Source organism: Hibiscus syriacus, unplaced genomic scaffold (genome assembly GCF_006381635.1).
Source record: "Hibiscus syriacus cultivar Baekdansim isolate YM2019G1 unplaced genomic scaffold, ASM638163v2 tig00003632_pilon, whole genome shotgun sequence".
Classification (NCBI taxonomy): Eukaryota; Viridiplantae; Streptophyta; class Magnoliopsida; order Malvales; family Malvaceae; genus Hibiscus; species Hibiscus syriacus.
Window position 1 is genome coordinate 102,992 of NW_024061979.1, and position 22,361 is coordinate 125,352.

The following is a 22,361-nucleotide window of genomic DNA, read 5'->3' on the forward strand; positions in this document are numbered from 1 at the left end:
ATTTAGTTTTTATTTTATTTTAATACTCATCCTTAAAAACTTTAGTTAGTTTCATTTTAGTATCTTCATTCAAAATGTAGCTTTATGTTTTGAAAAAATGTACTAGAACGAATCGAAACTGATAATTTAGATACTAAATGTATTAAATTTTTAACATTGAGTATTAAATGAAATGAAAACTAAATATATAAGATAATTTTAAAAAACATTAAAATTTAGATGTTATAAAATACTAAAATTAATAGTTTAGATACTAAATATATAGTTTATCAGATATTCAATTACACAGCAAGGTTTGCCGTTCCATAACAAAGTCCAGACGAGAATAGTTAATTGCCACTCGGCAATGTCAGAGAGAGGAACAGATAAACGCTACACATCAGCTCTAAGTAATACACAAAAAGCAAACATTGTAAAATAAATAAGCAGTGAAAAAGAAGGTACAGAGAGACGAGAAAACATTATATATCTCTCTATTCGATTTGGGCTTTGACTATATATCTTTCTCTCCCTCTATCAGTTGAGAACCCCAGACCTCTTTCCGTCTTCAACAAGGTATATATCTCACCTTTGGTAACTTCAGATTATGTTGTTTGGTCCATGTATGATGATTTTTCCCATTTTTGATCGATTAATTTGGTTTTTGATTTGGCTATCTAATCTGGGTTCTTCAAAGTTTTGATCTTTAGTCTTTCTTGGGGTTTTTTATTTGTTTTTGTTGTCATTTGGTTGTTAGAATCCAAGACTTTCAACAATTCATCGATCATTGTTTTGTACCAGTGTTCTTTTAGGTTCATAAAGTGGGATTTTAGTTCTTGTAGTTGCTAATGGATTTTGGTTGAATGAGCTACAATATATATTGATTTATTTGCAAATCATTACTTGGCTTTGTTTGTTTAATCATCTTTGAGCTTAGTACACTTTTATGTAAACTGTTTGGTGCGCTTTTAATGTTTTAGGATAGGGACATTATAGTGGGATGTGAACATGTTCATTAATTTTTTGATGAGGCTAGAGTAGTGCTAATCATTCATGTATGTTTTCTAAAAGGAGTTTGGAATTCTTCTCATGTTTGCATACAGTTGTTAATGGCAACTTACTAATGTTTGAAATGATGTCTAATCGATTTCAAGATACTGAATCTTAAACGCTTGTAAAGATGCAAGAGAGATTCGAGTCGTAAAGTAACGAATAAAGAATATTGCCAAGTGTAATAAATTTGTTTGTTTCTGGTTTTTGCACTAACGGCAACGTATATGAAGTTTTGTGTTTTCCTTCCTTTTGGGTGCTTGTATTTCAATTTCCCTGCACTGCTTTAATTTTAAGATATTTGTGGTAGATCGGTGCACCCCAGGAAAGTTACCGGACTTACCTAATATGATCTATCTTATCCCGGTTGTAGCCATCAGCTTGAGCCTTGATTAATCCCTGGTTTTGGGTCCGGTTTAAATTTTGGTTGATGAAAATAGTTTGTGTTTGGTGGTCTGTCATGGTATTTATCTGTGCTTATTATTGTATTATTTCATTCCTTGTGTCGTTTTCGGTTTCTCTCAAACTAGTTACAAAACCAGAGACAAGGGCTGGGTTCTACTTGTCATCACACGTGTTTTCAGCTAGAATTTTCTATTACTCTTGTTTAAGTCTGTCATGGTTGTATTTGATTTTGTCCTTTCATCATTAATTTCATCATTAATTTCATCAGATCTGCTGAGATTACATAAGCTGGCTAACCTATAAGGGAAAAAGAACAGTTTGTGTTTGGTGCTTTCATTTAACGAAGCATGATTGTCCTTTAAAAATAGAAAAGTTAATTTTGCGCACTATGGAATTTTCATCGTGTTTTTGTATTACAGGTGTCTGTCTGGTAAGAGGAAAATGGGAAGCACTGGTGCTGATAAAATTCCGGTAGATGTAGATACTGAAACTGAAGGTTCTGAGACTACAATAGAAATAAAAATAAAAACTTTGGATTCCCACACTTATACTATGAGAGTGAATAAACAGGTAAATCAATCCCAGTCTGTTTTGTCCTATTCCAGCTTTGTTTTGACAAATCTCGGACTTCGCTTAAAATCTTTATTCATTTTCTTGAAGAATTTGAATCGGTAACCTAACTCTAAGCATGTTTCTCCTTTTGCTAATAATCAAGCAATGATAATATGATAGCTTCCTACTATTACCTTGCAATCTGATATTTATGTGGGTAGTTGAGGTTTTCTAATCTTTTAATTTCCTTCTGATCAACTTGCTGCACATGCTAGTGTATTTGTTCTTGATTTTATATGAGGTATTGTTTAAGATTTGTGCTTCTCTGTGTTGTTTCTTATCTCTGAATACCTTACAGATGCCAGTTCCTGCACTAAAAGCACAGATTGCTTCTATAACTGGTGTGTTATCAGAGCAACAGCGACTAATCTGTCGTGGAAGAGTTCTAAAAGATGACGAACTACTTTCTGCATACCGTATCCATTTGTCTTAATATCAATATTTATTTGTAAAGTAACTACTAGATTTTATTGGTTTTCTTTTCCGGGCGGCCATGTGTTGATCAGTTTTAAAGAAATGACTTTCTTATGCCCGCTAATTATTGGTTGCTGAATAGAAGATTGGATTGCATCACGTATTCTTGCTTCTATCATTATCTATTCTCATTTAGAATTTGAGCTTCTTAACTGGAGGTAGATGTCGAGGATGGTCACACCTTGCACCTGGTGGTCAGGCAGCCTATTCCACCGTCATCCGATGGCTTACCTCATCATTCAGGTTTCGCTACCCTCGAGTATCCAGTACTATTTTTTTAAATTGTGTGCAACTGCAAACATAGCATGAGCATATGCCTTTCACACACACATTCACAAGAAGAACATGTTTTTCCTTTCAATGGCATGAGAATGTTCTTATATAGTGAGTAGAATTTTAACCGTTAAGCTGTTCAGCAATTGAAATGTAAGAGCTGATGTTAACCTATTATTCTTTTATGCCTCTCTCCGTTCTCCAGTGCAAACTGTGTTCAGTTTGTTTTGATAATAAATGGTTTTAGTATTAATTATAGTGCATTGCTCGTGTTTCCAAAATGGGAGGAAAAAGCTCGTTAGGATTTAGTTATTAACTAACATTTAGCACTATTATTTCTGCAGATGATCCTGGATTAGGTACAAGTCATAGTAATCATGTCCCAAGTGTTCTAATAGAAACGTTTAATGTGCCTGATCAAGGGGATGAATTTACTACTGAAATGGCTTTGGTAAGCTTTCAACTAGCTGTGAAATGGATAACAATTCTGGAGTATAAGGGAAGTATATCTCTTTAGAATATATTTTTAGTTTTAACTGCGTTCTTTCCTCCTAGCGGATCGTCCGAGACTTTCTTAGCTCTATGGGAGTTGCAAATTCGGGAAGTGGAAATATTGGGGGTGATGTCAGGGTAAGTCTTAATTTTTCGATTTTTATATGATATTTAATGGTCGAGCTTGTGTTAGTTTAAAATATATTCAGCTGCATGGGCATGAAATAAATAACTTGAGAAAGTGATCCACTGGAGTGAAAGATCCAAAATTTTAGTTTTCGAAGTCCTTTTAGGGCCGTGGCTTTACAGGATGAAATGTTGTGTTAGAAAAAGTTTGGCCTTCTCAAAAATCTAAATGTTTCTATATGCTTTAATATCTGTGTTAATCTTTATGCATGCATGCATAAATTCGTAAAAACTTACTTCTTCGGAGTTTATGAATACCAAAGGAACATGGTTCACAAAGACACGGAAGAAGTTCCAGTAGTGGCATACGAGAATCATCCCAGGGTCAAACTGAACAAGCTAGCATGAGGAATCAATCTGATAGATTACACACTGCTTTTGGACTTCCAGCAGCAGTTTCCTTGGGGCCTACGCAACCTCCTGTCGGTTTGGAGTTCCATATTCTTTTTAATAATTTATTTCTCTTTTATGTGTCAAGTGGATTTCCACATGAAATATACCTTATGGCACACCTATTTGTGGCTCAAGCTATTGCACTCTTATTAATTCTTCATTTCTGCAGGTAATTCCCGATTCTCTGTCTACTTTGTCTCAATATCTTAGTCATATAAAGAATGAATTTGATGGCATTGGTTAGTTTTCTTTTCTAAAAATGTAATCATATTAGCTCTGTCATATAAAGCATGGGTTTGATGATTGACGACTCATTTGACTGCCAGTTCGAGTCGGGGGAAATAATCCTCAGACAGCTTCTGCGAGGAGTGGAGATAGAGATTCTTTTCCTGCATCAAATTCAGGGACTATAAGGGAAGGTCTTCCAACACCTGAATCATTGACCGAAGTGTTGCTCTCTACCAGGCAAATGCTCATCGATCAAGCTGGAGAACGTATACAAGTGTGTCCTTAACTACCTTTTCACTCTTTCCCTAAAGTTTACCTGTATATCTAACAGCTTTCCTTGTTCGTTGAGGTGTAAGTATTGGTCTGAAAGGGGGGAAATCGAGGAAAGGGCTGTTGTTTGTCCTCGCCTACTAGATTTTTTTTTTTTTTGAAGTTCTTAACTTTTGTTTTGTTATGCCTGTTGTCAGCAACTTGCAAGGCAACTGGAGGATCAAGCTATTGTGACTGACGCCTCAGCACAAACGAATGTGCAGTCCAATGCCTGGAGAACTGGAACTCTGCTACAAAGCGTAGGCTCACTTTTGCTTGAGCTCGGTCGTACAACCATGACACTTCGCTTAGGTCAAACACCTGTAAGTTAATTTCATTCTAAATAAATCCAAAGCATTTAACTCTCTATTTATATATCATCTGTTCTCGATGTTGCTGTAAGTTACTTCTTTTGCAGTCTGAAGCTGTTGTTAATGCTGGACCTGCATTTTTCATAACCCCTACTGGTCCACTCCCGCTCATGGTTCAGGCAATGTTTCAACAGCTTACCCGAACCTTCTTATTTGATGTAAATAAATTTTAATTTATGCTGATTTATGAATACTTGTTCAGGCTCTTCCTTTTCAACCAGGAACTAGCTTAGGTACCATCCCCATGGGAACTGTACAGCCGGGTTCTGGTGTGATTAATGGACTTGGGACGGGGTTTCTTCCTAGGCGTATTGATATACAAATACGAAGAGGTATGGTATAACTGGCTATTTTTTTTAATATTTATGTTAGATATTGTATTTTCTGGCCAAAGACTGATGGTATATTTTACCAAAGGTTCAACGACTTCAACACCCAATGTTCGACAAGAACATCATGATACGTCACAACAATCGGGCCAAAGGAACCCATCAATGGGTTCTGGCAGTGAGAATCATAGCACTCAAACAACTTCAAGGGTCTCAGATGCTCCTTCAGGAGTGAGGGTAGTGCCTATTAGGACCATGGTTGCAGCTGTACCTGCCCCTTTGGGTCGTGTACCATCAGATTCTTCCAGTAATTCTGGGGGATTATTCTACCCATTGCTCGGAAGGTTCCAGCATGTCTCTCCTGGACATTTGAGTGGTGAACGGGGATCTCAATCCGAGCAGCATCCTGTTCCTGAATCTGCAGTGCAACATCAAAGTTCAGAAGAGTCTGCAAGAGATGGTAATATGTAGATCCAGCACCTAAACATGCTAATAAGGATGTGTGTTCTGATACGAATAAAAAATTGAATATTAAATTCCTTCGCATTGTAGGGTCATTACCAAATGCTAACTCAAGACAACAGGAGCGGTCGAATACACGCAGTGCCAGCAGAACTCAAAACAACCAAGAGTCCGAGAGGCCAATTCCTAGTAGTATTCTTCAGTTTTTAAGAGACTTTTTCCCTGGTGGTGAAATCCAGGTAGAGGAAACTACTTTACAAGGAACAGCAACCGATACGGTCCTGGAGCAATCAGGAACATCCCGTGATAGCGCAGCACCTGAGCCATGTATCACTGATGAAGGGGTGTTTTTATCTAATCTGCTTCATCAGATTCTGCCATACATATCTCAGCATGCGGGATTGCAACAAAGTGCCGCGTCTACAGAAGAAGCAAATAGATCCACTCAGGTAAGCATGCCTTTTCCATGAATCGGACCTGATCCATAAATGTTTGTTTGATTGAGGTTCTTGCCAATTCCTTCCGTGATCGAACACGTTAAGATCAATGTATGAAGAAGCTAAATACTGCTTCATTTGCAGGCTGAGAGCTCTAGGACCGGGAATTCACGTAGACCTAGCAACTCCGAACCAAACCCACCAAGCTCAAAGCGTCAGAAGGTACTGTTTTCAACACATCTTTTGCCCAAAATACGTGCAAAATCGTGTACACAGGATGTGAGCTTAGGCTAAATTCATGTTATTAGCAATATGGTCTAAAATTTTCTTCCTGTCCAATAAAAAAGGTGAGTCGGAACTGCATGTTCGATGTAACGACGAGTCTCAGAACACAGTTTACGGCAATTCCAGATGTTTAGTATTTCTTGATCATCACGTTACCAATTAAACGGCTTATCATTGCAGACGGAGTAACGAATCAAGAGGTGCTGGATTAACGATTCTTCTTGTGGTTATGAAGGTCGCGATTTACCGAATTCGAGTGATCGTGAACGGGGGCATGACTTCCTGTTAAATGTGGTATACCCCCTTATTCTTTGATTGCAAATGAGAAGTGACATTTTCATAGTTGATGATAGGGAATTTGAACTCCATTCCAAACTTCATTTTTGTGCAATCCAAAGCTGGATCAAGTAGTTTTTCTATATTTCATTTTTATCTCCAAATTTATTAAAGGTGAAATTTTTGGGATGGCAGACATTCGTGATTAAATTCGAACGAACATGAATTAACGGTTGAAAGACTAAAATCGAACGGATCGATAATGTTAGGGATCATTCCCTTTTAATTTTTAAATCATTGACCAAAGTTAGTTAGACCGAAAACACACAGGGGATTATCTAGTTTACCCTTGCATGTCATTTTAATTAATGTTTAATCAACTATCATGAATAACAATTTGAAACAAATGCAACTATTAAAGGCCGAGGGTTTCGAAAGTAGTTATAGAAAATCAATTATGCTAGAAAAAAACAGTTAAAATTTTAAAAAAATCAACCAAGTTTATCATTTTATTGACATACATTGACTTGCCAATTAAACCAGCTGATTAACTAGATAACATATGAAAAATTATAAAATTACTGCATTAATGAATAGTAAAAAATAGTAAGAATTTTATAATAGTCGAAAAAGGAAAACATTATATTCAATTATAAAATAAAAATAAAACTTAAAATTAGTAAAAACCATAAAAATATAAATATTAAAAAATATTATTTAAAATAAAGACAAAAAAATTTATTATATAAAAAGCATCAAATATTTAAAAGAAATAATATAGGTCACTTTTGATTTTGCAGTAAACTTAATTTAACTCTCGAAATTGTTTGTATTAAACACAATTTATAACAAATTCCTAAAATTTTATTATTTATTTCATTGATGAGGGATTAGATCAATTTTTGAAAATTTTTTTAACATTGTATTTAGTAAATATTTTATTATTTATTTTTTTAATACATCAACAATATTGGCTGATACAAAAATTATTAACGTTGATAAACACAGAAGATTACAATTCTATTAGTCAAAACGAACCTCAAAGACTAGATTAAACACCCTAAACAACTTCGAGAGTTGACCTGGTGTAAAAAATTAATATGGATGAAATTGATAAATTATATTTGCGGCAAAGGTAAAAATACCCTTAAGCCTAATATAAAAATATGGAAATTCATAAAATATCATATTATCGCGAAAATCCTTTAGTTCGCACAAAAAATATTAAAAATAAAAAACATAGAGAAGATTAGAACATCCCATTGTATATAAAAAGTGAAACATTATTTCTTCGAAAACATGATCATACTAAGGTAACAGGAATTCAAGCCTATTCAAGTACCATATAAAAGTGAAAGAAAAACAAGAGTAAATAACACTTGATAACTTCCCAATATCCAAAACACAATATCATTTGCCCCTCACATTCCGGTGAAGGCTTTCTTCCCACCGCCGGAAGATCCGGCGGGAATCACCTTCAAAACATTGAACCTGACGGTCTTCGACAATGGCCTGAAATTATGAGACAACACAAACAAATTACAAACCGGAATTGCCTACGCCGTAAAAGGTTATATAATACATGAATATAATAGCAATCCCTCAGTGTATAAATTTAACCTGCATTGCCCGATAATGACATGATCCCCTTCCTTCACACGGAAACAAGGAGAAATGTGTGCCGGGATATTTGAGTGGCGCTTCTCATACCTGGAAAAAAATGAAACCTTTCTTCAAAAAGAGATTTTAAACACATGGTACCGAACAGAGAGATGGAGATGGATCATGCCTTTGGTATTTCTTGATGAAATGAAGGTAATTCCGTCGAACGATGATTGTCCTGACCATCTTAGCACTATGGCAAGTACCAGCTAAGATGCGACCCCTGATGGAAACGGTGCCGGTAAACGGGCATTTCTTGTCGATGTAGTTTTCTTTAGCAAACAAATATGCAAAACATTATCAAATAACAACTAACAACCATAATCTGGGCATCAACTGAACTTCTAAAAGCATAGAAACATGTTATACATGCACACATATACAGGGAGGGAACTATGCAGTACTAGGAAGGCACTCCCATTTTTTGTCAAATAACATTTTAGGTCCCTATTACTTCAAGTATTGATTAAACTAAGCCTTGCCCCCTCCAATATTTGGGTTGAAATCTTCAAAAGGTCCATGTTCTTTTGAAATTAAGCAAGTTGGCCCCTCCCAATGTTTAATCCTAATTCGTCCCTACATACCCTCCCTACATCGTATGCTAGGAGTCAATCAAGTAAATCATAGTGAAATACATTTCCAGGTGTATTGAATCATAAAGGATCCATTTCGAAAACATATAATTAGAATGGCCTCAGAGAAGCTTCCACTCAAATTAAACTCTAAACTGCAAGAAACAGTGAACTTCTTGTGCACAAACTGATCATCCATGGTTCCACCAATACATGTACACAAATCGGCATAACCATAAAGAAAATGAAACTAGAAAGAAAAATACCTTCAATAGCTTCACGAGGAGTCTTGAAGCCCAAACCAATACTCTTCCAATACCTGTTCCCTCCCTTACCAGGTCTTTTGCCTTTACCGGATTTCTTGGAGCTGAAAACGATAAAATCCGAATCAGAAAAAAAAGTAAAAAGTAGATGTTTCAACATTTTCGGTTTTGAGATTACCTTAGGAACACTTTTGGCTGCTTAAGGAACGCTTTTTCAGTCTGAAACGAACAATAAAGGATTAAAAACTTCAGAAAGATGACAAACAAAGAAAAGAGAGTAAATGAGGGAACCATGGATCCGAGAACGAACCTGCTCGGCCATGGTTGACGAACTCTCTCTATCTCTATCTCTCTCCCTCTAAAATTTAGCGCGGCTGCAGGCGAAGACCATGAAAAATGGGGGTTTTGGAATGAGAAACCCTAAATATCTAATAGGTTACCATTCATAAGGACAGGCTTACAAAGTTGGGCCTTCAAGATATTCGGTCCAAAACTAAACCCACTATAAGAGAGTAGGGATTTACTTGAAACCGGGAAACTGTAAAAATAAACTTTGGTAAACTACTTCTTTAGTATATAAACTATCAGTTTTGTCTATTTTAGTATCTAAATTTTCAATTTTTTTAAAAACTATATCTAACATTTAGTTTTCATTTTAGATCTCCGCCGTTAAAAATTTAAAGCGTTTAGTACTTAAACTATCAATTTTATTCCGTTTTAGTACCTAAACTTTCCATTTTTCTAAATTTAACGTTAAATTTTGAATGTGGTACTAAAATGAAACAAAAACTAAACTTTATGTATGATTTTGAAAAAAATTGAAAGTTTAAGTACATTAACATACTAAAATTTATAGTTTAAGTACTAAATGAGTAATTTACCAATAATCTTTTAGGCCAATGATCTTTCAAATATTATGAAATGACCATTAGTGTTTATTAAAATGTTACAAGATGATCCTTAAATTTATTAAAATATATTGTTATTTTAACTTTATAGACTTTCAAACGACTAAATTGATGTTTTGATGATTGGATTGTTGCTCAATGAGACGAGTGTCATCCTTGATGATTCCACGAGGCCCGAACCTTAATGTATTCAATATCAACCAAGAGACTAATCGGGTGGCTCACAACCTTAAGGCTTCATTTGCAAGCACTTTTAGGTTAAAAAAAAAAAATCCATTTCAACCGTAAAATCAATGTCAAACGGGAAAAAATAAAAAAAATATGGTGAAAACGGCGGTTTCGAACCAACCGCAAAAATTAGGATTTATAGCTTTTTAGTTTAAACTTTGCGTTTGGAAGTAAATTATAATTTTGTCCTTACTAATGCATGGCCTCCACTCAACTATGTGTTTATATTTTATTTTAATAATTTAATACTAACATCCTTTAAAAAATAATTTGTTACTTAATAATTTATTTTAATTGCTAATATTTTTTTAATATTCTTTTTTATCAAAATAAGCATTTAAATTATTTAAAAAGTATTGATAATATATATTTTTTCTTAATAAAATATTATTAATAAGTTATCTTAAAATATTTTTTATATTTTTATTATAGTTTATATTGATTTATTTTATATGTCATAGCATTAATAAATTTAAATATAATTTAAATGTTATATTTTTAATTTATAACATAATGTCTACAATTGACATTTTATCTTTTCAAATTCAATTTTTAATAACAATTTCAAATAGTGTAGTGACCTTTTGTATAGTTGAGATCAATTCTTCAAAATCTATCTTTCATCCAACAGCCCCGGTTATTTACCTTAAATTAGCTTCCTTTCCTTTTCTTTTAAGGGTAAATAACGCAAATAGTCCCGATTACAGGCTATTATTTTATTAAATCTCTCGATTATTAAAAGTTATAAAATGATTCTTCAATTATAAATTGTTGATTTGTTGAGTTATTTGACTATTAAAAAGTTATAAAATAATCATCTGACTATTCATTATATTTCAAACTCTTCATTTTTCATTAAAAATAGATGATATTCTGAGTAAAACGTTAACTTGTTGACTGTAATATAATAAAATTTGATCTCAGAAACTCGAATGATTATCGTATCAGATATCATACTAATATCTAGCTTAAACAATCACTATTTTTTTTCGTTAAATACCGAATCTAAAATATAATGAATAATCAAATAATCATTTTATAACTTTTTAATAATCACTTAATAAAACAATATTTTATAATATGAACCATTTGTTTTCTTTACCCTTCCTTTAATTGGAGCAGACAATATAGAATAAAGAGGACAGTTAAAATGAATGCAAATATATATACAAGGCACCTCAGATCTGCTGTAAACACTTCATGAAATAGGCGCACATCGGAAGAAATGAGAAGATTAAATGGTGACAGATTCATTGTTTTTTTTTTGTGTGCTCAAAATACAATAAATTGAATCGAATTTACAGGAATGCTGTGCCCGAAAGAATTTTGATCTAATGCATCTAAATTGAAAAAGAGAAATCAGATCTCTTATCTCCTACCCTCTCACAGATTTTGATAATCATCTATGCAACAAAACCCCATCGATGTCATCGTTTCCATGTTCCTAACAGAAGAGCTTCCGATAAGAGAATACGGAGAAGAAAACTGAGAATTGGTCATTGACAAGGAACAATCATTCCATGTCTTTCTTTTGGTAAAAGATATATTCCTGGCGCGGGAACAAGCGGAAGAGCAAACGCTGCTACCTTTTAGGTTGTGTAAAGCGCAGCTGCAGTTGCGATGATACGGGCGGCGCTCCACCTCCATTTCTTGCATCGATAAGCTCCCTTGGAGGACGCACCGGAGCATCGTCTCTACTGCAGCTGCTCCAGTGGCCATTTCCGATCTCTCTCTCTCTCTTCTCTTTTCTCAACCTCCTCTTGTTCTTCGAGAGTCTGTTTATATATGGAGAAAGGAGGAGGAAAGTGGGAGAAAGATGAAGAAGAGAGGAAACGAAGGAGCTGGTTTTAGTTGTTTGGAACCTAGGTTTTTAAATGCTGAGAAAAAGAAGATGGCTTAAAAGAACGGCTAGGCTTGTTAGCTTGGCTAGCTCGTCTAGCTCAGTTGGTAAAGCGCAAGGCTTTTAATTTTGTGGTCGTGGGATCGAGTCCCACTAAGGGCAATTCATAACAAGAGGTCTTTCACGAAAGCTGCTCTCAACCTGGCGTTGGGAATAACCTACTACCCTACCTCCCCTTTATCACATATTATATATGAGAATAGGGTCAGTTAATTTGTAGTTGAAATTTTTTTAACGTAAATTATGCGTTTAACATCTAAACTATCAATTTTTTGTTCGTTTTAGTATATAAATTTTTAATTTTTTTTAAATTACACTGAAGTTTTAGTTTTCGTTTCATTTTAGTATTCCCGTTTAAAATTTAATGCTATTTTTTAAAAGAGTATATAAGTTTATATACCAAACGTGTTAAGGTTTTAACAATGTGGTACTAAATTGAAACAAAAATTAAATGTTAAGTATGATTTTGAAAAATTTAAAAATTTAGATATTAAATAGACTAAAACATATAGTTTATGCATTAAATGTGTAGTTTATCTAATTTTTTATTCTAAATTCGGTTCAAAAATTAAATTTATATATATGCATTTAACTTAATCTAAGTTTAAAATGTCTCAATTTGATCTAACACAAATGATATGTATAGTCGTTTTTATTAGGTAAAATAAAGATCTAATTAATATATATATGTGTGTATAAAAATATTATTACAATTATCTCTAAATATATAAAGATAATTATAATATTATATCAGATCTATTTTTTTCATCATAAACTCAAATCTGATCTAACTACATCTTAAGAAAATAGTCTAACAATAACTCAAATTTAAATAAACAACTTGATCAAATCAAATCGAGCCAAAATCGTCAAACTCGAACAAAATAGATAGGGTTGTAAACGAGCGAGTTGAGTTTGACTCGAAAACTCTAAAATAGAGCTCGAATACATTCGAAAACTTGCGAGCCAAAAATTTTCAAGCTTAACTCGAACTCAAAACCATGAAAATGAAACTCGTAAAAGCTCGAAGTGAAAAAAATTAAACCAAACTCGATTGAAACCTCTAACTCAAACTTACACCCTAAATATATGAAAATCTTATATCGTGTTATTTAAAAAACCAACACATGAATATTAATATTACTATTAATTTATTTTTTAAATAAAATTTTAATATATTATATTTTTAGTAGCTCGTAAGCTTTTCGACTCAGTATCAAATAATTTATTTTAACTCGTTAAGAATTTGAATCAAATTTAAATTTATACGAATAAAATATTTATTAAATCTTAATCAAATTGATCTTAAATAATTCATGATCTATTTGGTCCCATTTACGTCGTTATATACATCTCTAAACGTAGCGTGGGAAGGTGGGGATGTGGCTTCATGGAAGGAGCCGAACCGAGCTAAAGAGGCGTAGTTGAAGAATAAGGAGGAAGCGGCGGCTCCCATTGACAGCTAGGTTTTTAGGTGTAACTATATTAAAAGAACATGCTGGATATTTAGTTGAATGCAATACCTTGGGTCAACTTTATTTTCCTTTCTTTTTAATCACTAGGTCGGCTTGGAATCCATCCAAACAGCTATGCAAAATGCTTCATGTTCCCTCTCATTTGCCTCCTCTCTTTTTTATTTACTATCCGATTTTAAAGTTTCATCTTAATTAATTTAGTTCGAATTATATTATACATCTAATTTTTTTTGAGTGAATCTCCTAATAGATATTTTTTACATTAACAATGACTCGAACTCGAAACCTTACTTAAGTAATATCAAACTGCTTATCACTTGAACCAACCACAGTTGGTTTTGCCTCCTCTTTATTGAGCCTTAACATTAACTTCTCGCACGAACCAACTTATTTAAGTAGTTAAAAAAATTATTGTTTTTTTCTAGAGGTTACGGGTTCAAGCATCAATAACTACAACAAAATAATTGAATTTTATTACCAAATAATTAAGAGTATTTAAAACATATAGTACTTTATAATCACTTTATCTTTCCTGCTCCTAATCACATGTTAAGATTTTACTTCATTTCTTTAATAAATCACATTTAATTTTTTGTCTTTATTGTTTATAATTATTTAATATTTAATTTATTAATCAATCCACTTAAATTTCAATATAAATTCTATAAAAGTTTATTATCTGACCTAATATAATTGATCTATTGATTCGTCAACTCAAATAAAAATAATCAAATATTTTTTTAATATTTTTTGGGTTGGGTATCAATATATTAATTTTCACATATTCAAAAGTCAAAACACGAGCCATAATATTATCAATGTTTTTAAAATTGGACCAGACCTTGAATCGGTGAAGGTACTGGTTCAATCGGTTTGAACCATATTTTATATAAAATAATATTTTTTTAAAAATTTACATAATATTTAGAGCAATAATATATGTAATATTTTTTTAAGTTTACAATATTAAAAGGTATAAAAATATCACAAGTTATAACATATATAAGTTAAAAACCATAAAATCAAGTGAAATAAAATGATTCAAATCAACTACAACATAATATTTAAGGTAAAACATATTAAATAATAAATATAATTATATAAATATAATCAAAAAATAAATTTGGGGCTGAAAAAAATCATAACAAACGATGTTGTTTGGTTAATTTTTTTAAAAAAATAATCTAACATGGCTAAGAAACATAGAAGAACATCTCAAAAGTCTAAAGAGTAAAAATATGAGAACAAAACAATCTCACATGGCTAAGAAACATAGAAGAGCATCCCAACTGACTTCTATAATAATAGAGGTAATTTGGTATTCAAAATCATAGAGCCTTTTGGTGAGCACAGAGCGAACTATTATTTCGCTTCAATCAAGCTAAAATTTCAGGCTTCAATCGAGCTTCTAAATTTTTTTGAGTTCGAGCCTTTTTGAGTTCAAGTTTCAATATTATATTTCGAGTTCGAGTTGAACTTGATAATTTTTAGCTTGTGAGTTTTTGAGTCGAGTTGAACTTACTTTTAAAGTATTCGAGTTCGAGTCGAGCTCAGCAATACTCGAGTTCGACTCGGCTTGTTTAACAAACGACGTCTTTTGGTTTAATTTTTTTTAAAAAAAGAAAAAAACAGAACCGACAGTTCACACCGGTTTTATCGGTTTTCAGCCGATTCACACCAGTTTTACCGGTTCTACCGGTTCATTGCGAATCTGGTTTTGGAAGTTAACCTTGAATCGGTCCGGTTTTGATAACCATGATATTTACCTTAGTTGGTGTCCGACAACTTGATTCTTTATCTTTTATTAGATTTTTCATTACCGAGTCTCAAATTATTTCACCATAACATTATAAATACTTAATTAATTTATTTCACCCTAACCTTCTAAATTTCTTCTCAAATTGTTTGAAAAAAAAACAGTATAAATTTAGCTTAAAATATAAATATGAATATGATACTTATAACTTGAAAATCCGAGTATTCAATTTTTAAAGTATTTGAATTACATGTATTAAATATTTTTTATTAGTCTGAGATGATTATAATATAGTATTCGTTTGAAAGATTCTCAATCATTTGACAATGAATGCTCAAACACCTCTTTCGACGTCATGCTCAAATTCGATACTTATAGAAATCATAATTTCTTTAATTAACAACTAAAATCACTTAATTTATACATGTACTTGGCATTCACGCACTAGGAAACCATTAATTTTTTTAATATTTTTTTATTAATCTGAGATAAATATAAAACCATATTTATTTAAATAACACTTTTAATCATTTAACTAAACGCTCAAAACCTTTAACATTCACCATACTCAATCTCGGACCTCAGTAAATCTTATACATGGAATATATTTGAGGTAGTGAGTGGTTCATGTGCCCTTTCGTCTAATGGTGCATTGATGATTGAACCACTATCACTAACCCATGTGCACACCACCTTAAGCCAGCGTCACCACCATCTTCATAAGTATTTTCTTTTGGACATTTAATTATATCAAATTACCAAAAAAAATATTTTTTATTAAGTTTAATGTGATTGTAAAGTAATATTTGTTTTAAATACTCTTAATTATTTGACAGTAAATATTCAATCACCTTACTACAGTCATTAGTGTTCGAACCCGTGACCTTTATGAACAATAACAATTCATTTAACTACTAAAGTAAGTTGATTCGTGTTTACCAAAAAAAACATTTTAAACATCAATTATTAGTTTTTTAGATAATATAATTCCAAAAAATTGAGGAACTTACTAGAATTTATTTTAATACCCTTCATAACTCGTGCAAAAAATATATAAACATAATTAAGTATTAACAGGGTCGTTGAAATGAGCATCGATATTTTATAATTAGATTTTATAAATATATTTTGATTGCTTTATCACACTAATCTATTTTAAATTATTCGATGTAATATGAAAGTATAAATTTATAAATATATATTATGTAATATGCAGTTAATAATATTTTTTTAAATATTAATTATTTTTTAATTCGAGATGACTATAAGTTAATATATGTTCATAATTTTTTAATTCATTACATTATCGACAATACATACGTGAAAAAAAATGTCATTTAATAGATTAAATTTAATAAATAATTAAATTCTTATAAACTAAAAATTAAAAGGTGCGGTTACATTCATAAGAAAAATTCATAAGGAGAGAGATAATAACATGTCGGATTGGGTCAGATTTTTAGTTAATTGGACATGATCAAAAATATGTATTCTTGATTCGAATCTTACTCGACCCGAAAATTATATATCCTCCATCATACCTAATTTGATTAAAAATATATATTTTCTACTCGACTTTGACTTGACCCGAACTTTTAGAGTATAAATTTGATCCAACCTTACTCGATATAAAATTAGTACTTAATTAGAAAATAATATTTTTTTAAAGAAATCACATTATTATCTCCGTATCGGGTTATAATTTTCACTCTCCACCCGAACTCAACCCGACCCGAATTTACTCTATTAAAAAATCCAATCCTACCTAACATAAATTCAAAATAATTTTAATAAAATTGACTTTATCGAATCAGATCGAGCCGAAACTCGTGGATTTTATGTTAAATTACATAAATTCAAAAATTTTAGGTAAAATTTTGGTACGTAGTAATTAAGGAAGTTCCTGGAAGATAAATAGGAGCATCGTCTTTTATATGCAATGTCGTGATCACATTGATTAACACAACGCGTTTCACAAGACGCCTACCTGGAAACATTACATGCTCCACGTTTCTTTGGGTGGGGTCTATTTCGTCAAATATTAGCGGATAAATTATATTAAAGGTCATTAAACTATGTTTAGATAATTATTTTAATTATTAAATTTAAAAAATTATTTTATGATCATTAAATTTATCTGTTATAGTACGATCAATAGTAATTGCAAAATTTTGATAAATTTAATAATTATTATACAATTTTTACTCAAATACGTTTTTTTATTTAATATTTATTATATGCTAAAAACCACAATTATTTTAATAATGTTAAATATCAAATTTTAGTATTTTATAACACTAAGTGTATTTTTTTAATTGAAAATAAACGTGTTTGGTATGGGTAAAATCAACGAGATAATGCGTTGAATTTTTTTTTTCACGAGATAGTGCCCTCGCCAGATTAATTGCTCAGATGGGGTGATCTCTACAGTCCCACGTCCCTGGGGGTAGGTCGCCATGCACGCCCAGCGACCTACCAGGTCGCCATGCACGCCCAGCGACCTAGGTAGGTCGCCATGCAATCCATGCAGCCCCCAAAGGTCGCCATGCACGTCCCAACACGCTGGGCATCCGAGGCCATCCGAAAGCATCCGAGGCCATCCGAAAGCATCCGAGGCCATCCGAGAGCATCCGATGCCATCCGACCGAGGCCATCCGATGTAGGTCGCCATGCACTCCGGACGACCTACCCTCGCTCGGTTGCTCGGATTCCCTCGCATAGCTCGCTCGGTTGCCCTCGGATGCCCTCGCATAGCTCATTCGGATGGCCTCGGTCGAATGGCCTCGGTCGGATGGCGACCTGGTAGGTCGCTGGGCGTGCATGGCGACCTACCCCCAGGGACGTGGGACTGTAGAGATCACCCCATCTGAGCAATTAATCTGGCGAGGGCACTATCTCGTGAAAAAAAAAAATTCAATGCATTATCTCGTTGATTTTGCCGTCTTTGGGGATTATGCTATTGAGTTAGTTCAACAGCTCTTTTATCATTTTTATGATCATTACACACTTTTGCAGTCGTTGGTGCTCGAAACTTCTAGGAACAATAACAATTCCTTTAACCACTGAGGTAATTTGGATCGTGCAACTTACGGTATTTGGTCGTTACATATAGAAAAGGGTTTGGATCCAAAATAGGTTTCATTCAAGGCTTAGGCAATGGGATACATTCAAAACACTATCAATTAATTGACAATAAACGTCAAATATTTTTGTAAATGACATATTCAAATTCGATATCTTTGAAGGTAATAATCATCCTTTTAACCGTTATTGAGATCGTTTGATTTATGTAAAATTTATTTTTATCCCCTGAAATTTTATAAGTTCATTCTCTCTTAAAAAAATTCGAAAATGTCCAACGTAAACCCTTTTCATTCAACGGTGTGTTCGTCCTAATTCATTTATTTACGTTTACTAGCAATTAATGTATAATAGTAGCATATTTAAAGTTCATTAACTGAAGTTTTGGTTATTTGTTATATTTTGTAGATAAATAGCCGAGTCAACAATTTGTTTTAATGGTTAATTTGTATTTTAATTATATTTTTTATATTTTATAATATTTCAAATAATATTGTATTTTATTTTCTTTTTCTCGATTAAGCTAAGGTGATTACAAAGTAATATATGTTCTAAATAGTCTCAACCATTTGACAATAAATACTTAATCATCATGTTGAAGTCGTTGGTGCTCGAACCCGTGATCTTTAAGAACAACGACGATTCCTTTAATCACTGAGATAAATTGATTCGTGCAATAATAATATATTTTATAAATAAATAATATTATAGAATGAGTTTATACAATAAGCATAAAATTATAAATCAAGATAGGAAAAAGATATAATAATAAAATAATTCAAAATTGGTTTAATTTTTCAATTATTTATTTGTTTTCATTATTCAATTTAATATTAAAATATACAAATTGTTTACAAATAAATGCCTAGTATTCTATGTTAAGCTTCATTGCTACTTTGAGTGTGGGCAAATAAATTAAGTCTAAGCATTTATATACAATTTTTTTCTTTCCTTTTTTGGTTATTTTATTTGTGAACTTATCATCATCCAAATGATTTATATCCAGAGATAGATCGAGGGGTGTAGACGGGTAATTACCCCTCCGAAAATTTTAAAATATCTTATATTTTGATTATATTTTTGTGTATTTTTTATTAATAATCGATGGCCAAGATACGAACTAATATTGTAATACCTGAAAATTTTAGATATCCGATTTTTCGAACACTCAAAAATAGGAGTACCCGGATTTCAACACCCTTAGTCATACTGCCCTTATGCATGCATCACATCTTCACTCGTCTATATAAGATGGGGGAGATCGCATGAGATCCAGCAGGTTATGGCTATGGCATCTGAAGATGTACATTGCATGAATGCCGGAGACAAAGATATTAGCTATGCCAATAATTCCTCACTACAAGTCTCTTCCTCTCTTCCCTATATCTATCTGCCAAACAAATATGTTAACCATTTGTTTCTTTTTTTTCCCCAGAAAAATATGCTGTTGAAGACAAGGGCGCTTCTGGAGGATACAATCAAAGATATGCTGAGTAAGATTTTGCCGGTCACCTGTATTAAGGTGGCGGACTTGGGCTGTGCTTCCGGTCCCAACACCTTCTTCTCAACATACGAAATTATGGATACCATCGCTAGGGTTTGCCACAAAGAACACTGGGAACCACCTGAACTTCAAGTGTTCCTCAATGATCTTCCACAGAACGACTTCAACGCAGTATTTAGATCAGTTCCAGCTTTGAATGAAAGGCTGAAGAAAGATAAGGGAGAGCTGAGGGGGGCTTGTTTCATAGTTGGAGTACCAGGTTCCTTTTACCAAAGACTTTTTCCAAGCAGGAGCATGCACTTTGTATACTCTTCTTCCAGTCTCCATTGGCTCTCAAAGGTTATCAATCTCTTCCATTTCTGCATGACATCGGTAAAACTATACTTTTACATGATCGTGATCGTGAATGATTTTTAGGCCCCAAGAGGAGACAAGGGCCACATATACATGTCGAAGTCAACCTCTGCCGATGCATTCGAAGCTTATTCGGCACAATTTCGAATGGACTTTTCGAAGTTTTTACGTTTACGTTCCGAAGAAATGATCGACGGGGGACGGATGCTTCATTGCTTAGTTGGTAGAAACAGTACTGATCCCACGAGCAATGATTGTTGTTCTATATATGATCTCTTGAACAAATCACTCTTGGACCTGGTGGCTAAGGTTCATTACTGTTTTTCTTCACTTGATGCTACGTATTGTTCATGTGATGCTAGTGAATGACACTCGTCTATTTGATTTGCAGGGGCTGGTGCAAGAATCTGATGTGGATTCATTCAATGTGCCTTATTATACCCCTAGCGAACAAGAAGTGAGGGAGATCATCGAAGAGGAAGGATCGTTCAATCTCGATAAGATAGAAGTGTTTGAAGTGAACTGGGATTTTGAAGACGATGATGGCAACAAAAATTACGTGTTTGAAAAGAATAAATGTGGTCGAAATGTTGCGAAAACCGTGAGAGCAGCTTATGAATCTATGCTTGCTACTCATTTCGGAGAGGCCATAGTTGATGAACTGTTCACAAGATATGCACAACATGTGAGTGAGCATTTGTCTCGCGAGAAGACAAAGTTCATTAATTTTGTGGTTTTAATGAGCATGAAGTAGTTGGTTATATGTAAGCAGGGACGGATGAGTCAAATTTAAACTTTCAAAATTTCGGTGACGAAAATAAGTTTTTAATAAAAAATATATGAAAAAATCTAAAATATATAATAATTTTAAAATTTTAGGAAAATGATTGTCTCGTCGAACTCCTCGATCCATCCCTGTATGTAAGGACACATATCTCTTTCTCAGTGTTCCTTATTGCTATAGTATGGGTGAGCTATTATTGTCGTTTTAATGAAGATATAATCTGGGCGAACTATTATTCAGTTCCTTATTATTTGAATTTTTATTGTTACTGAAAATTATACAATCATATTATTTTTTCTCTCAACATAGTATTCCAATTCATAAAACAAATTCAATGTGATCCTTTGATTAACATTTTTCGGTCGTTAATCGTTACAATGTTGACAAGACAGTTCATAGTTTTAACATGACGACCATGATATTGATGTAACAGTCCATCTGCTATGTTTGAGTTACCAATTTAACTTATCTGTAATGTCATTCGCCACGTTAGCAATCACTATAGACTGTCACGTCAGTACAGTGAATTGTTGAGCCAGTACCATAACGGTTAACGACGAGAAATATTGATCAAAGGACCACATTGGATTTATTTACTGAGTTGGAAAGTCACGTTGAGAGAAAAATAATATGAAGACCGCATTATTTTTTTAAAAAAAGAAATATAAGGACCTCTGAAATATTTGTACCTTAAATGAACCAACCAGTTAATACAAACTGGTTAACGATGAATGAAGTTTGAATTTTATATGGCTTAATTCTTTGGAATTCAGTTATGTAACTTACTTCTCTTGATAAGTCTCAGCCTGGTTATACGCCTTGCCGATGTATATGTTCGGGGAAAAACGCAGCACAACAATGGATATAGAGATGGATCGAGGAGACAAATAGAATAATTGTTTTCTTTGGAAATTTAAAATTATCTTATATTTTAGATTTTTTAATATTTTTTATTATAATTTTATTTTTATTTTCCCTAAAATTTTATAAGTTCATATTTTAAAAAAAAATTAAAAAACCATATCACATAACATAAAATTTTACCTCTATCTCGAACGAAACCCCATTCATTCAATAGTGTGTTCGGCCTAATTTCTTTATTTACATTTACTAGCAATTAATTTACAATAGGACCTTATTTAAAGCTCATTTGCTATGCATGAGTCAAACGATCACAGTAGTTAAAGAAATTATTGTCGAGTTCGAACAGTATCATCGAAGAGTATTTGAACATTTATTAACAAATGATTTAGAGTCTTAAAACATACACTACCACTCGTAAGCACTCTAAATTAATATATAAAATTTCATTT

The 22,361-nt window shown here is 32.7% G+C and overlaps 4 protein-coding genes across 4 annotated transcripts; 2 read left to right on the forward strand and 2 right to left on the reverse strand.

Moving 5' to 3' along the window:
* The first annotated feature begins 286 nt into the window (after positions 1-286).
* On the forward strand, positions 287-6,448 carry LOC120179408 (ubiquitin-like domain-containing protein CIP73). Its single transcript, XM_039185013.1, has 16 exons — positions 287-555; positions 1,854-2,004; positions 2,345-2,462; positions 2,683-2,763; positions 3,138-3,244; positions 3,349-3,423; positions 3,735-3,893; positions 4,034-4,103; positions 4,191-4,366; positions 4,560-4,724; positions 4,820-4,891; positions 4,975-5,104; positions 5,190-5,561; positions 5,654-6,012; positions 6,145-6,222; positions 6,348-6,448. The coding sequence occupies exons 2-16, from the start codon at positions 1,876-1,878 to the stop codon at positions 6,417-6,419; spliced, it is 2,163 nt and encodes a 720-aa protein (XP_039040944.1). The 5' UTR covers positions 287-555; positions 1,854-1,875; the 3' UTR covers positions 6,420-6,448.
* A 1,512-nt stretch (positions 6,449-7,960) lies between these two features.
* On the reverse strand, positions 7,961-9,482 carry LOC120179312 (40S ribosomal protein S11-like). The gene is made up of 6 exons (XM_039184944.1): positions 9,369-9,482; positions 9,237-9,277; positions 9,062-9,162; positions 8,351-8,495; positions 8,182-8,271; positions 7,961-8,073 (listed from the first exon to the last, which is right to left on the reverse strand). Exons 1-6 carry the CDS (start codon positions 9,378-9,380, stop codon positions 7,983-7,985), a joined length of 480 nt encoding a protein of 159 aa, XP_039040875.1. The 5' UTR covers positions 9,381-9,482; the 3' UTR covers positions 7,961-7,982.
* A 2,095-nt stretch (positions 9,483-11,577) lies between these two features.
* Positions 11,578-11,913, reverse strand: LOC120179330. Its single transcript, XM_039184962.1, has one exon. The coding sequence runs from the start codon at positions 11,911-11,913 to the stop codon at positions 11,578-11,580; it is 336 nt and encodes a 111-aa protein (XP_039040893.1).
* A 7,775-nt stretch (positions 11,914-19,688) lies between these two features.
* Positions 19,689-21,018, forward strand: LOC120179342 (S-adenosyl-L-methionine:benzoic acid/salicylic acid carboxyl methyltransferase 3-like). The gene is made up of 4 exons (XM_039184969.1): positions 19,689-19,769; positions 19,842-20,249; positions 20,328-20,573; positions 20,656-21,018. The coding sequence occupies exons 1-4, from the start codon at positions 19,689-19,691 to the stop codon at positions 21,016-21,018; spliced, it is 1,098 nt and encodes a 365-aa protein (XP_039040900.1).
* The last annotated feature ends 1,343 nt before the right edge of the window (positions 21,019-22,361 follow it).